This window comes from Myxine glutinosa, chromosome 13 (genome assembly GCF_964187855.1).
Source record: "Myxine glutinosa chromosome 13, kmMyxGlut1.1, whole genome shotgun sequence".
In the NCBI taxonomy this organism is placed as follows: Eukaryota; Metazoa; Chordata; class Myxini; order Myxiniformes; family Myxinidae; genus Myxine; species Myxine glutinosa.
In genome coordinates, this window is record NC_136273.1 from 99,505,780 (window position 1) to 99,522,589 (window position 16,810).

General features: G+C 44.1%; 2 protein-coding genes across 2 annotated transcripts in view; both read right to left on the minus strand.

Annotated features, from left to right (window-relative positions):
* The window catches only part of LOC144888589 (uncharacterized), a 43,314-nt gene that overhangs the window by 17,630 nt on the left and 8,874 nt on the right, over positions 1–16,810 (minus strand). The gene's annotated exons all lie outside the window — the stretch shown is intronic.
* LOC144888620 (uncharacterized) lies at positions 14,200–15,653 on the minus strand. The gene is made up of 2 exons (XM_078767213.1): positions 15,332–15,653; positions 14,200–15,193 (listed from the first exon to the last, which is right to left on the minus strand). The coding sequence occupies exons 1-2, from the start codon at positions 15,626–15,628 to the stop codon at positions 14,345–14,347; spliced, it is 1,146 nt and encodes a 381-aa protein (XP_078623339.1). The 5' UTR covers positions 15,629–15,653; the 3' UTR covers positions 14,200–14,344.

Consider the following 16,810-nt stretch of genomic DNA (forward strand, 5'->3'; position numbering starts at 1 on the left):
AAATGAATGCATTACTTGCCGACTGCCAAGTTGATTATGTAAAATTGTTAAGCTGGTCTGGTAATCGTCGGTTGCGTCATCGTTTGTTTAAGATGGGTACTTAAGATGGGCCTACAGTGTATGGGTTTAGAGACAGTCTGAGTCATTGAAAAGATGGTTCAACTTACGACTGAACAGCGGACCTTCGTGTTTACAACCTTTCACCAAACTGGAAGTTTGCAGCGAACTCGTGATGCGTTCAGGGAACGTTTCCCAGAACGGGAGCCTCCAGCAGCCAAAACCATCTGGGCGAATGTTAGAAAATACCAAGAGCATGGCACGAGCCTCAACCGCAACAAGGGGAATTCTGGTAGGAGGCGCACTGGGCGATCGGAAATGAACATTGCAGCAGTAAGGCAGCAAGTTTTGGAGCATCCTCGGGATACCAGCGCAAGACGAAATGGGATGGGATTGCCTTTGGCAACATTCAACCGAATCACAAGACTGGACCTCCACCAACATCCATATCGGATTCACATCCAGCATCAACTTACGCCAGGGGATTTTGCCAGGAGGCTGGTGCTTGCCAGATGGTTGATAGCACGTTGCGAAGCAGATGTCAATTTCCTGCAGTATCTCGTTATCGGCGACGAAGCTGCTTTCGCCATGGATGGCAAGGTCAATACCCATAATGTTCTTGAATATGCACCGACAGGACAACCCCCGGAATTTAATTTTGACACCAACATGAATCGACAAAAGTGGTTTGTTTGGGACTTTGTGGAAGTGGTCAGGTGATCGGACCATTTTTCTTTCAAAGGAATGTCAATGGTAACAGGTATCTGCAGATGATCAATGATGAAATTTTTACCGCAGCTGGAGGAGATCTTTGAGCGACAGGTTCGTGGTGTCTTCAGATATCTCTGGTGGGCCCAAGATGGCGTCCCAGCACATCGTCTTATCGCTGTCCAAGATCGACTGAGGGAACTCTTTGGAGACCGAGTCATCGCCCTCAACCATGCAGTGAAATGGCCGCCAAGATCACCTGACCTCACATGATGTGATTATTTCCTTACGGGACATTTAAAGAACAAGGTGTTCGTAACTCCTCCCCGTGATCTTGACGAATTGCAGGGCCATATTCGACATGAAGTGGATGCTTTGCACAATGACCTGGCTATGGTGAGACGAGCAGTTCATGGCATGCTCCGCCGCTGTGAGCTTTGTGTTGAAAGGCGAGGTGGACATGTTGAAGGTGTGGGTACATAAAGGCCAATCATTCCTGAGAAAAGTTCACATCTGACGTTCATTTTGCACCAATTATCCTGACTTGCATCGATTAGCCAAACTTGTAAAAATGCGATTTGAACTTGTCATTTTCAATGAACATGTACTCGGTCATATGTGACAGCAATGATGCATGGAAGGTATCAATGGAAAGCTGAGGATCTCCTCTTAATTAGTAAACCACATGTAAATTGTCCAAATAAATAACCTTTGCATATTAACCCTTTGCCTTTTTTTGATACACACTGTATCAATATATATGTATATATATATATATATATATATATATATATATATATATATATATATATATATATATACATACATATATATATATATATATATATATATATATATATATATATATATATATATATATATATATATATATATATATATATACAGTCATGTGAAAAAGTAAGTACACCCCATGTAAAGTTTTGACTTTTTCAACATATTTCAACATAAAGCTATTTGATCCTCATTTCAACAATATTGATAGATAAAGGTGATATAATACAACAAATATCATGAAACATTTACATTTTGTAGTCCATTGTATAATTTAAATAAACATAAATGCAAATTTCGCATGTGGAAAAAGTAAGTACACCCCGACATAAATCACTCCTTCAAATACCTAAAATTAGAATCAGGTGCACCAGCTCGGGTGCAAATGATTAGAACATCGTTGGATATGATCTTGGAGAAACCTGTCTTATTTAAACCTCAGACATTTAGTTTGGTTTGCTCTTTGATGTTGAAGTGTGCGGAATCACCATGCCTAGATCAAAAGAGCTCTCTGAGGCCTTCAGAAAGAAGGTTATAGACACCTACGAGTCTGAGAAGGGATTTTAAAAGATCTCCAAACAATTTGAAATCGATCATTCGACTGTCCAGAAGATCATCTACAAGTGGAGAAGATTCCAAACAACTGCCAACTTGTTCAGGCCCGGCCGCCCCAGCAAGTTCAGCCCCAGAGCAGACCGCAAGATGATGAAAGAAGTCTCTAAGAACCCCAGAATGTCATCACGGGACCTACAGGTAAGCTCTTGCCACTGTTGATGTCAAAGTGCATGAGTCGACCATTAGAAAGAGGCTGCACAAATTTGATCTACATGGGAGGTGTGCCAGGAGGAAACCTTTGCTGTCCAGAAAGAACATCAGGGCAAGACTAAAGTTTGCCAATGAACACCTAGGCAAAGACCAGCACTTCTGGAACAATGTGCTCTGGACAGATGAGTCAAAGGTAGAGCTATTTGGCCATAGTACCAGAAGACATATTTGGCGAAAACCAAAGACAGCATTTGACCACAAGAACGTGATACCAACTGTAAAGCATGGTGGTGGGAATATTATGGTGTGGGGCAGCTTTGCTGCCTCAGGGCCTGGGCAGCTCACCATCATAGAATGCACTGTGAACTCTTCATTGTACCAGAGGGTGCTTGAGGATAATGTGAGGCCATCTGTCGGAAAGTTGAAGCTCAACCGAAGGTGGATCTTGCAACATGACAATGACCCTAAACATACCAGTAAATCCACCAAGGAATGGCTGAAAAGAAAGAAATGGAGGGTTCTGGAATGGCCAAGTCAAAGCCCGGATCTAAATCCCATCGTGATGTTGTGGGGGGATTTGAAACGAGCTGTGCATGCAAGAAACCCCTCAAACATCGCACAGCTGAAAGAATTCTGCATGGAGCAGTGGGAAAAAATTTCTCCCAGTCGATGTCAGAGACTGGTAGACAGTTATAAGAAACCCCTACTTGCGGTTGTTTCTGCCAAAGGGGGCAATACCACCTATTCGAGCCATGGGTGTACTTACTTTTTCCACATGCGAAATTTGCATTTATGTTTATTTAAATTATACAATGGGCTACAAAATGTAAATGTTTCATGATATTTGTTATATTATATCACCTTTATCTCACAATATTGTTGAAATGAAGATCAAATAGCTGTATGTTGAAATATGTTGAAAAAGTCAAAACTTTACATGGGGTGTACTTACTTTTGCACGTGACTATATATATTTTTTTATTTTTTTATTTTTTTATTGTTACGGAATCCGGAGTATGGCACTCCCCTTACCGAGGGGGGTTTAATCCCCTCGTCGTTAAGCTGGCCGTCTCCGTTCCTGGACCCACCCCGCTCCTTTGTGGGATAGGATTGGCCAAGGTGATTGGTCAAGGGATTCCCAGACACCTCCGCCAATCCCTCCACAAAGCAGGTGGGTGGCCCCGCTCGAATCCCGGACAAGATGGTAATTGCCGAGCAGTTTAGCAGCCCGGAATCCGAGCCGTTAGCAAAGACTAACCCGATTGTAAAGCGGTTCTGCCAAAATCGTGCCACAGGTACTCAATTGAAAGAAAAGACTAAAGCGATCGGATGAGAGGAAGCCAAAGAACCAACAAGGGTAAAGGAAGAACACAGGTTTATTTCTATCTACAAGAGGAAACGAAAGAAGGGCATTTAAACAAGAAATGGAAGGAGCAGGACACAGAGCAAGCTTATCTACACAGGCTTACTTATCCCCAGGACAATACAGACAGAACGAACTCACTTCCACAACTGGGAGAAAATGTCGATTGTAAAGATGGCAGAGGGAGAAGAATCCAGGCAGATGGTTCGGCAGGAAGGTCCGGGGCAGATGGGTCAGGCGTTGAGGTCCACGCTCTCGGTTCACGCTTTGGGCTCAAGGCGAAAACCCGGCAAAACAGCTTCGTGTCTCACCGACCGGCAATAGGGCCGAGAGGGTCTCAGCCTATTGCCGCAATACGAGCACCCCCTCCCGTCTCTCTCTCTCGGTTCGGCTGGATCACTCCTCTCTTTGTCCTCGTTTTGCTCTGCCGTATCTGCTCTCCCGTATCTGTTGCCGCCGAATCCCTTCTCTCTCATCTGCTCTTCGTGCTCCCTCACTCATCTGCCTCATACCGACTCCCTTGAACCTGGCTCATGTGCGTGCACGTCTCTGAAGCTCTCTCTCCATGGGGGCTTCGCGCCAAGGGTTTTATAACCGCACCCTTGGAACCCTCGCGAACCTGCCAGATGTTTCTCTCTCCGCCCTCTCTAGCCATGCCCACTGATTCCTGGTTGGTCGTAAGGGCTGGCTGACCCCACCTTTGGTGACGAGGTGGGGCCAAGCCTGTGCTTCTGGTAGCTCCTCCCCTTTCTTCTCCGAGATGGAGCACATGGGCAATGGCGTCTTGGAGCGAGCGGTAAGGCGGCTGCGGCTGGCAGAGGCGCTTTGGGGGATTTGAAAAAGGGGAACTATCTTATTTGTTTGATGCAACGCAGATTCAACTAGGGGCAACACAGCCTTACCTGAAACACAGAATAATGAAATAACTACGAAAGGGACTATGATTTGCTCCGTGTTGCAATGTGGACTAACTAAGGTGCGATTATTTCATTTAACAGCCAATTAAGGGGAAATGTACACAGGGGTTATTTATAAGGAAATTTACAACTAAATTTACATGTGAAGGTTCTAAAAACCGCAGCAATATATATATATATATATATATATATATATATATATATATATATATATATATATATATATATATATATATATATATATATATATATACTCAAAGGCAAAAGTTATTGTGACACACAAACAACAAACAGAATCAGTGTTAAACTTTTACTGCCGCGAATAAAATGTTATTACATGGAAAGACAAATGTTTCAAGGTATGGTAACGATCAACAGTCCATAAGAACAGTGCACCTGGCATATGCAAATGAGCCACAACACAAGAGGGGGTTCACAAGCAAGTTCACACAGTCAGTAGCGAGTGTGTCCACCTTGTGCATTGATGCAGGCCTGGCACCTTCGCCTCATTGAGGCCACTAAACGTCGATGAAAGTCCTTGGGAAGATCATTCCATATCCGAGGAAGGATTTGGTGGAGTTCCTGCAGCGTTTTTGGAGGATTCGGATGACGTCGTAAACGTCGCTCCATTTCATCCCAGACGTGTTCAATGGGTGACAAATCAGGGGATCTTGCAGGCCAGGGTAACACATTAACATTGTTCTGATTAAGATACTGCTGTACAACTCGAGCAACGTGTGGTCTGGCATTATCATGTTGAAACGACACTCTAGGGCCATTCTGTTGCAAAAACGGTAAAGCGGCCATTTGCAAAATCTCGTCTCGGTACCTCACAGCATTCAAGTTCCCCTTAATCACAATCATTGGCGTTCTTGCTGCAGCTGTTATCCCACCCCAGATCATAACGCCCCCACCTCCAAAACGATCCCCTTCCAGAACACATGGCCTGATGTAACGTTCACCTGTGCACCTGTAGACACGTGTCCTACCGTCAGCTCGGTGAAGCTGTGCCAAATGGTGTTTCTATGGACGTTGAATCGACGAGCAACATCACGCTGCGAGGTACCAGACTGAAGCATACCTATAGCTCTCCATCTGTCATTTTCCCCGAGGCGTGGCATGTCGAACTTATTCCAGAACGATGAATAGAGGTGTTTTTCTGACTTCTGCACTTCTTAAGACTGCATTGAGTGGAAATGATAAGCGTCTGGTTGTCTGGCCTTTTAAAGTGAACATTGCTGGCCATTTTTCTCGAATATGTCATGCTTCTTGCAAATTTCATGCAATTCGAACAACAACTGCTTGGTTGCGTTTCTTCGACCATTTTAACACACTCTTTCTCTGGTTCAAATCCAAAAATTCATTCACAAGATTACCAATGAAAAAATTCCATGTCACACTAACTTTTGCCTCTGAGTATATATATACAGACTTGGCATTTAATATGGAATTTTTTTTTTTCTTGACGGGTTTACTTTCTGAACTCGGTATATCAATCTGGTGAGTTTCTTTTACACTTCGGTGATTTCTTTGTTAAAAGAACCATGTCACTGATTGTCTGTCGCAGCAAGAAGTCAATAACAGGATTATATCACAGGTGGCGTGACAAAATGTACGGACAGGTACATTTGACGATTGGCTTCACAATTGGGTATATAAGGGTTGTTGCGTTCTGTATTAGTGGAAAACAACTGCTGCACGTCTACAAAAGTTATTTCCGCTTCCCCTGGAGATGGTCCGTCAACTCGACAATGCTGTTTGTCATTTAGTGGTGGCTTTAGGAAATTCCGGCATGAAACAGCGTGCTATTGCTCGGCAGTATGGCATCACTCAAGGTCTGGCGTCAAAGATCCTGAAACGAAATGCTCAGAGGGGTGTCCCTACTCCAATACCGAGGTCAGGACGTCCCCGCAGAACCACAAGGAGGGATGATCGCCAGCTGAACCGGTTAGTCCGCAATGGCCGTACCAAGTCAGCTAATCGGCTTAGGGCTGAGTGGCAGCAACTGACAAATGTGCCTGTATCCAGAAGGCTAATCAACCAACGACTGGTTCAAGCAGGCTATCGTGCCAGGCGTTCCCAGAGAAAGCCAAGTCTGACCAGACAACACCACCAGCGCCGATTGCAGTGGGCCAGGGAGCACCGTCAATGGCAGCCAGGACACTGGAATCACGTGATCTTCAGTGACAAGTCTATATTTCTTGTCTATCGTCAATATGGCCGCGTCCGAGTGCACAGACAAGTGCATGAAGCCTACAACGAAGATTGTATAGTGCCAAGAGTCCAAGCTGGAGGTGGTGGGGTGACCGTTTGGGCTGCTTTTCATGCAGGGGGCAAAACTGACCTGGTTGTTCTGAATGGAAACCTGAACCAGTTCAAGCACAGGGCCATTCTGGAAGAAACATTGCTTCCATTTGTTCGTGCAGCCTTTCGAGGAAACTTTTTCTTCCAAGATGACAATGCACGGCCTCATCGTGCTCGCATGATCCAACACTTTCTGGCTAACCGTGGTGTAGAGCATATGGAGTGGCCTTCCATGTCCCCGGATATGAATCCGATAAGAGAACTTGTGGGCAGAATTAACGCGTCAAATCGACAACTTGGACCAGCAGCCTGCCTCTGTGCGTGAATTGCAGCAGGCTAATGTAACTGCATGGCAAGCGATTCCTGTCCAAACCTTGGCAAATCTCGTGAACAGCATGCCTCAACGTGTACGTGCTCTCCTGAATGCTCGTGGGGGTTACACGAAGTACTGAACTGTAATTTTACTGTCCGTAATCCCAGTCGTAATTTAACTTTTGTTTTTGTTTAAATAATTTTTTGGCTAATGTGCAAAATAAAGACATACTTCTCGAAAACGCACAGAAGTTTGACACAGTACTGTCCGTGAATTGAGTTCGATATCAGTTTACATCACTTTCAAGGATCAATTTATTTGCTTCGAAATGTCAAATGTGGTTTTTGTTTCTTTTAAAGGTCACATTAACAAAATCTAGAATAATTTCAACATAATTCCAATGAACTTTTGGTTCTAAGTCATCTTGAAAAGTAAGTTCACCCCCACAAAAAAAATATTCCATATTAAATGCCAAGTCTGTATATATATATAATGGTGATCCAGAAACCCTGGGCACATTTTGAAGAACGATACCTGCAACAAACAACCAAGTTTATTATTACAACAACTTGACCGTAACACACCATTATCAACTCGTCATTTATCAAACGTCACCAACATGATCATCGATTCGAAGAATACTAAAATACCTTAATGCAAAACCATACATACTCAGGTTAATTCAACCAACTATCTGAGGATGATTTGGTCAGGCGCGTTGAGTCATGTGACACATTGCTTGGGTTAATGAATATGGACAATGATTTGCAAAACAGGATCTTGTGGTCAGATGAATCCAAGTTTACTTTATCTGGTTCTGTGAATCGTCATAACAGCATGATATGGGCAGCAGACAACCCACGATTTACTGTTGAGCACAACGTCCAGTATCAAGCTAGTGTGTCTGTCTGGGCAGGCATTTCTTCTGGAGCCATTGTTGGACCAATATTTTTCGAAGAAAATGTGAATTACCTTCTAATGTTGGAGCAGCATGCATTTCCACTCCATGATGGCCAAATGTGGTTCATGCATAATGGTGCACCTGCTCATTATGCTGCCAGTGTACGCCAGGCCCTTGATTTGAACTTTACAGACAAATGGATTGGCGGCCGCGGTCTTCTGATTTAACAACACCCTGTGATTTCTTCCTTTGGGGTTTCCTCAAATACAAAGTGTATGCGAGGAATCCTGCAACCCTTATATACTTGAAACAATTCATCAGTAATGAGACTGCTGCCTTAACGACTGAAACATGCAGAACTGTGTGTCAGAGTGTTTCTTCACGGCTACAGCTGTGCAAAGACAATGAAGGAAGGCAGTTTGAACATTTGAACTGATCTGTTTCATATATGTTAGACTGATTAGACTGTTTAATGAGTAATCATGTTTTGTTTTGCACCAAAGAACAATAATAAACTTACTTGTTTGGTGCAGGTATCGTTCTTCAAAAGGTGCCCAGTGTTTCTGGACCACTCTGCATATGTATGTATCTATATAAATAAAACACAGCTTGTGTGTTTGAGTATGTGTGTGTGTGTGTGTGTGTGTGTGTGTGTGTGTGTGTATGTTACCGATAGACTCCCAAACGGAGAGGCTCACGTGCTTGATATTTGGCATAGACATGGCCATTGAGCCTGGGAAGAAGATGGCCTACCTAAAAATATTTGACGAGATCCATATTTTTTATTCATATTTACCTCAGCGCATTTCAGCGAGGAACATTATACACGAAATCTCAGCCGGTGCCAGAGCGATCACGTGATGTTCCATCCTCGCTGTCAGACCACTGAACGGAAAATATATAGAATGACCATTGCCATTCACACCACATAGGTGGAGATGCAGCTACCGGGCGCCATCTTGGTTGGCATTCGATGCTGGGCGATGGTGATTTCCGTCACACGTTTGCTCGTAATTCAGAGCGAAAAGCGATTGCGTTTTTTCACCTTTTGTGCGATCGTGTTTTGTGTCGATTTTTGTCGATTTTGTGCAATATGAATTAAACGTCTTTGAAACACCTGTGAAACGTCTTTCCACAACCCTTCCTTAACCAATTGAAGCAGTTTATTGCCGCACAAAATGGCATTTTAACAGTTGTCTGGCTTTTAAAATCTGTGACACGTTCAAAACAAACGAGATCCACGAAGCGAGTTGGTCGAGTCGTGCTAACCAAGATGGCGACACGGCGGCTACACTTTTCACGGAGTATGAGCATTCTATATATTTTCAATTCAGTGCAGCAGACTCGCTCACGTACTTGATTTGTGGCATAGACATGGCCATTGGGCCTTCACGGTGTAATTTGTGCAAGGCTTTTGTCCGAGTGAGCTTGAGTCGAGAGGGCGAATGTACGGGTTGGGAATGTATGGGTCTCCCTTCCCCCTCCCGGCAACGCCGGTACTGGAGGGCGTCACAGGATCGGTGAGTCTCCAAAATCCGCTTCGTGCTGTTGTTGTGAAGATGCAGGACGATGTCGCGATTGTTGTGCTGCTCTCCTCCCATGAGAACTGCAACGTCATTGTTGACAGGCCCTCCCCTTCCTCCCCTCCCCTTCCCCCTCCCCCCTCCCCTCACCTCCCCCTCCCCTCCCCCCTCGCCTTCCCCCTCTCCTCTCTCCCCCCTCCCCCCTCTCCTCCCCTCACCTCTCCCCTCCCCCGCCTGGCAATGCTGGGTACTTCTGCGAGTATATATATATATATATATATATTGTATTATTGTATATATATATATATATATATATATATATATATATATATATATATATATATATATACACATGTATATCTTTATATATCTTTATATATATCTATCTATATATATATATATATATACATACACATATATATACTATATACTATATATATATATATACATACAATACAATAATACAACACACAAAAATACAATACAATACAAAACATACATAGATGCAATACCGATCCCTATACCCTGCGTTTCGCTTTGCGAGCACATGGTAGTAATCCTGAAAAGCTGCGTGTCGTTGCTGGCAGACACTCGACGTGTGATTTACACCTTTCTCAGCCAGACTTTAATCTATCGGATTGGTTGATGTTTTGCAGGCACATGCACACAAGCAGGCATACAGTACATACATACAGTACATACATGCATGGAGGGGAGACTTCCAAAATGTTCCAAAATTCAAAACAAAACAAAACAAAAAACAGTTCCAAAATGACCCCTGCCCTCTTTTGCTTCCTTTCCTGGCAATGACCAATTAAAATACATAGCACCAGATGGAGGGCCAAATAAAACATCCCAAATCATGACTGATCCAACAGAGACCTATGATTAGCGCTAATGGCAGAGGATTTTTAATTGCAAGGTGGAGCAATGACATGCTTGGCCTGATTCCCAGATTGTGTCGACGAGACCTACTTCATGAGAGATGCAGGGATTGGAGCTGAGGGAGGGTGAGTTGAGAAGAAAAGCTTCTGGCCAAGTAAACTGTCACAACATTTATCCAACATTTTGGTTCCTTGACATCAAAGATTCCCAATGACACAAATGCCAAAATCATGGATTGTGGAGCTCAAGAAGCCACAGCCAATTTCAATGTCCTGTCAAGATTCCATTGGAGTTGTGCTGGTTCTGGTGAGATGTTGCCCTTGTGTGTAATGTTATTGCTTGGACTCACCAACAATTACTGGAAAAAGAGACCGGCAGGATTAGCGATCTTGAGGGAAAATATGCACTTGACCCTCTCGTCACTCTTCCAACACTGACCAATCCAGGTCCTCCTTTTCATCATTCCTTCCCCTCATTTCATCATTGCAATTTTCACATTTCTGCACCCACTCCCACAAACTAACTAGATGGCCACAAAGAACCTCGACATTGTCATGGCATCAAAAGGAACAAAACAACAAAACAACCTCCTTTATTCGACTTTATGATTGAACGAAGAGGAAAAATGAAAAAGGAAAGCCGCCAAGTGGCAGATGTGATGCATCACTGTGTTCTGTTCAAGACATTCCATCCATGGATTACTCACAGGACATGGATATACATCTGAGTGAAATGACTTCATCGGAGGCCCTGGTTCCACCAAGAACGAAGCAATTTAGCCTGGGGTTGGCACGTTTGGAGTGGACGGTAATCTGGGGATGGCCTGTCTGCAAGCCTTAGTTGGCAGACATTAAATATCCCACGGTGTTCCATCCTTGACAAAGAGTTGGCAAGCTATCACCAGCTCCCGGAACAATTTACAAAGTCCTGCTTCACTTACAGCTTGCACTGCATCTGCAGCACAGAGATACTCTTTCGCAGCTACTTGATGCAGGTACCCCAGAAAAAGTACACCTATAATCATATTTCATCTTCTACCACAAACCGTATTTTACATACACAAGGATACTTTGACAAAGCAGGACATTTTGTGCCGATTCACATTGTCTTTTCAAATCAGTATAATATTGTTTACTTATCACCTCCGCAACCGAAGGTGGATGAAGGTTATTTTTCACCCATTTCTGTTTGTTTTTCTGTTTGTGAACAGGATATCTCAAAGTTGTGGACATATTCTGGCAGAGATATTTGGCAGAGGTTGGGTATGTCTCAAGGATGTAATGATTGGATTTTGGTGAGGATCGGGATCTGGATATGAGAATTTCTAAGTGATTTTTCGCCACTGAGAGATTGGGCTAAACCCGATATATAGCACGAGACGTCAAAAAGTTATTGACAAAACTTGATGGACAGGTTGGGTGTGTGACAATATCCGAGGGCCAGTCAATAAGTAACCTTAAAATGGCGATATAAATTGGAAAATGTGATGTGTGTAGTAGTAGACGACATATGTTATATATATGGGTAAGAGTCATATTTTGCCTGTTTTAGATCTGGCAACATTGAGCGTATGACGTCAGTAGCGCAGTTCCAAGATGGCGGCTCCCTTAGAAGCAAGCACCAGGGAGGAGAAACTTTCTGTCATATGTTTCTTGGGAAGTGAGGGTGTGAATCCCAGTGAAATCCATCACAGAATGAAGATGCAAAATGGTGACGCATGTTTATCGCTGCAGCAGGTGTACGACTGGGACAGGAAGTTTAAAAGTGGAGTGTCTAGTGTGGCAGACGCTGCTCGCTCGGGCCGGCCTCACACAGCCAACACACCAGAAATGGTTAAGGAGTTGAGCGCATGCTAAGGGAAAACTGTCGCGTTAAGGTGGATGAAATGGTCTCCGAATCGAACATTAGCCAAGGTTCAGCACACCATATCATTCACAGCGTGCTGGGGTTCCGCAAAGTGTCTGCAAGGTGGGTGCCAAGACAACTCACACCCGAACTGAAAGAACGGCGAGTGGACGCATGTAAAGTACTTCTGCGACGTTACGAAACAGAAGGCGACACTTTCTTGCAGTGCGTAGTGACTGGGGATGAATGCTGTGTCCACTACTTTGAGCCAGAAACGTAGAGGGCAAGCAAAGAGTGGCGCCATTCAACTTCACCGAAGCCCAAAAACTTCCGCACACAGCCATCCCCTGGAAAAGTGATGCTGACGCTCTTCTAGGATAGCCAAGGCCAACTTGTAGAGCATTACATGCCCAGAGGGACCACAGTCACCAGTGCATCATACTGTGACCTCCTTCAAAATCATCTGAAACCATCAATCAGATCAAAACGTCATGGACTACTCACTACCGGTGTTTTGCTGTGGCATGACAATGTTCGGCCCCAAACTGCCCACGCTACAGCTGCAACAATCCAGAACCTGCATTTTGAGTGTCTTCCTCATCAACCCTACTCGCCAGACCTCGCCCCTTCGGATTACCACATCTTTGGGCCACTTAAAGAGGCGCTTGGTGAAACCACTTTCCGATCTGACGAAGAGGTCGAAGAGGCGGTGTACGAATGGCCACACAAGAAGCCAAAATATATTTTTTCTAGAGGAACCCAGGCCTTACTGAAGCGCTGTAAAAATGCATTGAGAGCAATGGAGATTATGCTGAAAAAAAAAACACAGCTGTTACACACATACAGTGACGTGAAAAAGTAAGTACACCCCATGTAAAGTTTTGACTTTTTCAACATATTTCAACATACAGCTATTTGATCTTCATTTCAACAATATTGATATATAAAGGTGATAAAATATAACAAATATCATGAAACATTTACATTTTGTAGTCCATTGTATAATTTAAATAAACATAAATGCAAATTTCGCATGTGGAAAAAGTAAGTTCACCCTTACATTTATCACTACTTCAAATACCTACAATTAGAATCACGTGCACCAGCTCAGGTGCAAATGATTAGAACATCATTAGAGAGGATCTTGGAGGAACCTGTCTTATTTAAACCTCAGACATTTCGTTTGGTTTGCTTTTTGTTGTTGAAGTGTGCGGCGTCACCATGCCGAGATCAAAAGAGCTCTCTGAGGCCTTCAGAAAGAAGGTTATAAATGCCTACGAGTCTGGGAAGGGATTTAAAAAGATCTCCAAACAATTTGAAATCAATCATTCGACTGTCCGGAAGATCATCTACAAGTGGAGAAGATTCCAAACAACTGCCAACTTGTTCAGGACAGGCCGCCCCAGCAAGTTCAGCCCGAGAGCAAACCGCAAGATGCTGAAATAATTCTCAAAGAACCCTAGAATGTCTAGTCTAGTAGGAAGACTAGGTCCCCCTGCACCCCCCGGAGATATACTTCTAATCAGTGTTTCTAGATTGGAAAAAATGTGTAGAAAATGACTAGCTATAGCCCCAAGCTGAAAAAATGTCCCACATACCATTTTTATGCAAATTACTGCTGCCATTATCAAAAAAACGATTTTTGACATATCTCAGCCAATATTGCAGATAATTGAAAAATGAAGGTGTCTAGACCCATGTTTTGAAGGGCATAGATCATGATAGAACTATTCATAACATGATTACATGTGTCTATGGTATACTAGTATGCTAATTAGTGCTTTATTTACAAAATAATCACAGTTTTACGAAATAATAGACTCATATTAAGGTCCGTCTACACAGACGTTAACACAAAGTTTTATTTTTCTAAATATTACAACTGTCAAAATAGTCCTAGCACTCAATGTGACCACTCTTCTCTTGCTTGTTTTAGATAAACATCATTAGCATTAGTGATTCTACACTGAGTCAGTCATCATCATTTTCATCGAAATCGTCAGAGTCAAACTCTTCTTCTCCTTCCTCTTCCTCCTCCTCTTCGTGCTCTCCTGTGTTCAGAAGATCCACCAGTGAGGTTGGTAGGATGGGACCACTGGACCACATTGGTTTCAACAGTCCTTCATCAGTCCTTATCCATCCTTGCTCCTCATAAGGTTTTGGCTTTTCGATGATAGGTTGATCGGCTCTTTTGTACAATGCTACGCGGTGGTTCACACGCTGGATGTGCGGCTTCAGGGCAGACTGGCATGGAGGAAGGCGAGCCAGATCAACCTTGGACTTGGATGTGAGGGTCTTGTCCTCTCCCACCATTTTTCGTAGCAGCTTGGCACGGACAATGTCCACTGATGACTCGCGACTCTGGCCGTACATCACACAGGTGAATTTTTCTAACTGCCTCTCCACCTCAGGGTTGGCATCCCAGTTGTCACCCAGTTCACCGAATGCCCTGTGAAACCTGGGATTCTTCTCCAGCTTTTTCAAGGGCCCGACTTTTCCCTTCCCTTTGAAGGCACTGGTGCAGTCTTCTCCGCTGAACACATAGTACCCCAGGAGAGTGGCACAGTAGTCCTCTCCCAGGGATTCTGCCAGCTCAGAGACGTTGACAAGTTGGCGATGCTTCCCTGACCCTGTATCCAGGTACACCGTCAGCTTGATGTTGTGGGCATGGTGGAGCAGGATCAGGAGGATGTCTGTGTCCGGTGTTCTGACTACAGCGTTCTTGTATCCGATGGTAGCAGCATGATGGAGGTACAGAACCACCCTGGTATCAGTCTCTTCCTGGTTGCTGTAGATCGTGGGGAGTTCACGTACCTCGACCTGAAACACAAAAAGGCACCGCATTTCAATCACCAGTCACTGCCAGTTTCAGATCTAGACAAACATCACAGGTAATCACCTTTTTTTCAGGAAAAATTACAAATTGAATCGCCATTCACGAAGGGCTTTCAATTTTACCTTGCCATTCGTTGAGGCAAGTTGGTGGGCCTTCCCCTCCACGATCAGCACAGCCATCTCTGTTCTCTCCAGCCTGGTAGCTGCCTCTTGTCCACTCCACACTTTCAGAAGAAGCTGGCACATCTGCTTTTTGTTGTCGTCATTTGCAAGGAACATTTTGAAGTCATATGGCTTCCTGGTTGCTGGTCCAGCCAGAATGATCTTCTCTGAGCTGCCCCGCCTCAGCCTTTCCTGCGCTTTGATTGACTCAGGATGGTAACTGTCAGTGGAGAACAGAAAGTGCTGCTTGGCCACCATCTGATCAAGCACCTGCAAGTGCAGGTCACCATCAACTGCACGGCACAGATCTTGTCCAATGGAGAAGACCAGACGCTTCACCTTTTCTGTCTCGATGCCCTCCTTGCCAGTCATTAGCACGCTGAGAAAGCGGTCAAGGTCTGGAGGTAGGATGTCTTCAGGATTGAGCTCCATGTCTTCAGCTGTTGGTGGCCATGGTTGGTCTTTACACTCTCTGAAAGCCTGTAGAATACCCTGGCGAAGTTGGAGGGCAACATTTTGGTTCTTGTTTGTGCTTCCGAGTGTGAATGCTCGTGCGAGAGCATTGGAAACTGTTATGTTTGAGCTGTGCACAAGCCAGAAAGAAATGACATCACATTTGTCATGATCAACTTTCGTGAAGTGGATATGCTCCTTGATTGGGTCATTCTGTAGGCGTTTCAGTAGTTTCTCTGACCGATAATTTGAGTTCTCATATCCATTCAGTTTCAGTTCCTCGACATAGAGCAAGCGCAAGGAAGAAAGCTGTAGAACTTTATTCTGCTGGATGACCTGGGTTTGAATGTGTTCCAGTACTGAGTTGAATGCCTTTTCATGGGCGGCTGACATGCAAGCCTGCTCCTTTGGTGCTTCGGCTCTGTGAATCGCACGCTCATAGTTGTAGAATGCTGTGCGGAAAGCTTTAAAACATGACGGATGGTATTTGGCCTCACATGCAAAGAGGTCTTTGTTTTTCACCTTTCGATGGAGTCGATAGAGACCCATTTTCTCAGCCCGTGTTTCGATTTGCTCCCATGCATTTTCTTTGTTTTTAAAGGATGGGAAGGTTGTAGGCCTCTCAGTATTGCGATGAGCATCTTTGGTCTCAACTTTCTCACAAAATATACACTCTGGCGGGAAGATGGGTTCAGCAGAACCTCCTGGTTTACGAGGAGAGTGATGCCATGATGAGGTTGATGGCCCTGGTTCTGTATCATCTCCCAGACGATGAAAGTGGCGGACAAAGTGCTTATAACACTTGCTGTGATATCCTACTCTTTCTAGGTCATCAGGAAGAGTTGCCGGGATCTGATCACATACTGATTGCATACGACATGGGGAGTCATGCGGTTGGTTGAGACGTCTATCCCGGATCTTTTGAAGCAGTTGCAGTTTTTCTGAAGCAGATCCTTTAATTTTACGGAGGGGCGTGAAATCCCCATG

Bases quoted from the DNA above. Each gene is read 5' to 3' on its own strand.
- LOC144888620 (XM_078767213.1), bottom strand. From the start codon at position 15,628: ATGGTGGCCAAGCAGCACTTTCTGTTCTCCACTGACAGTTACCATCCT. The intron at 15,194-15,331 runs GTAAAATTGAAA...TTTGTGTTTCAG, and splicing joins TTGCCTCAACGAATGGCAAG to GTCGAGGTACGTGAACTCCC.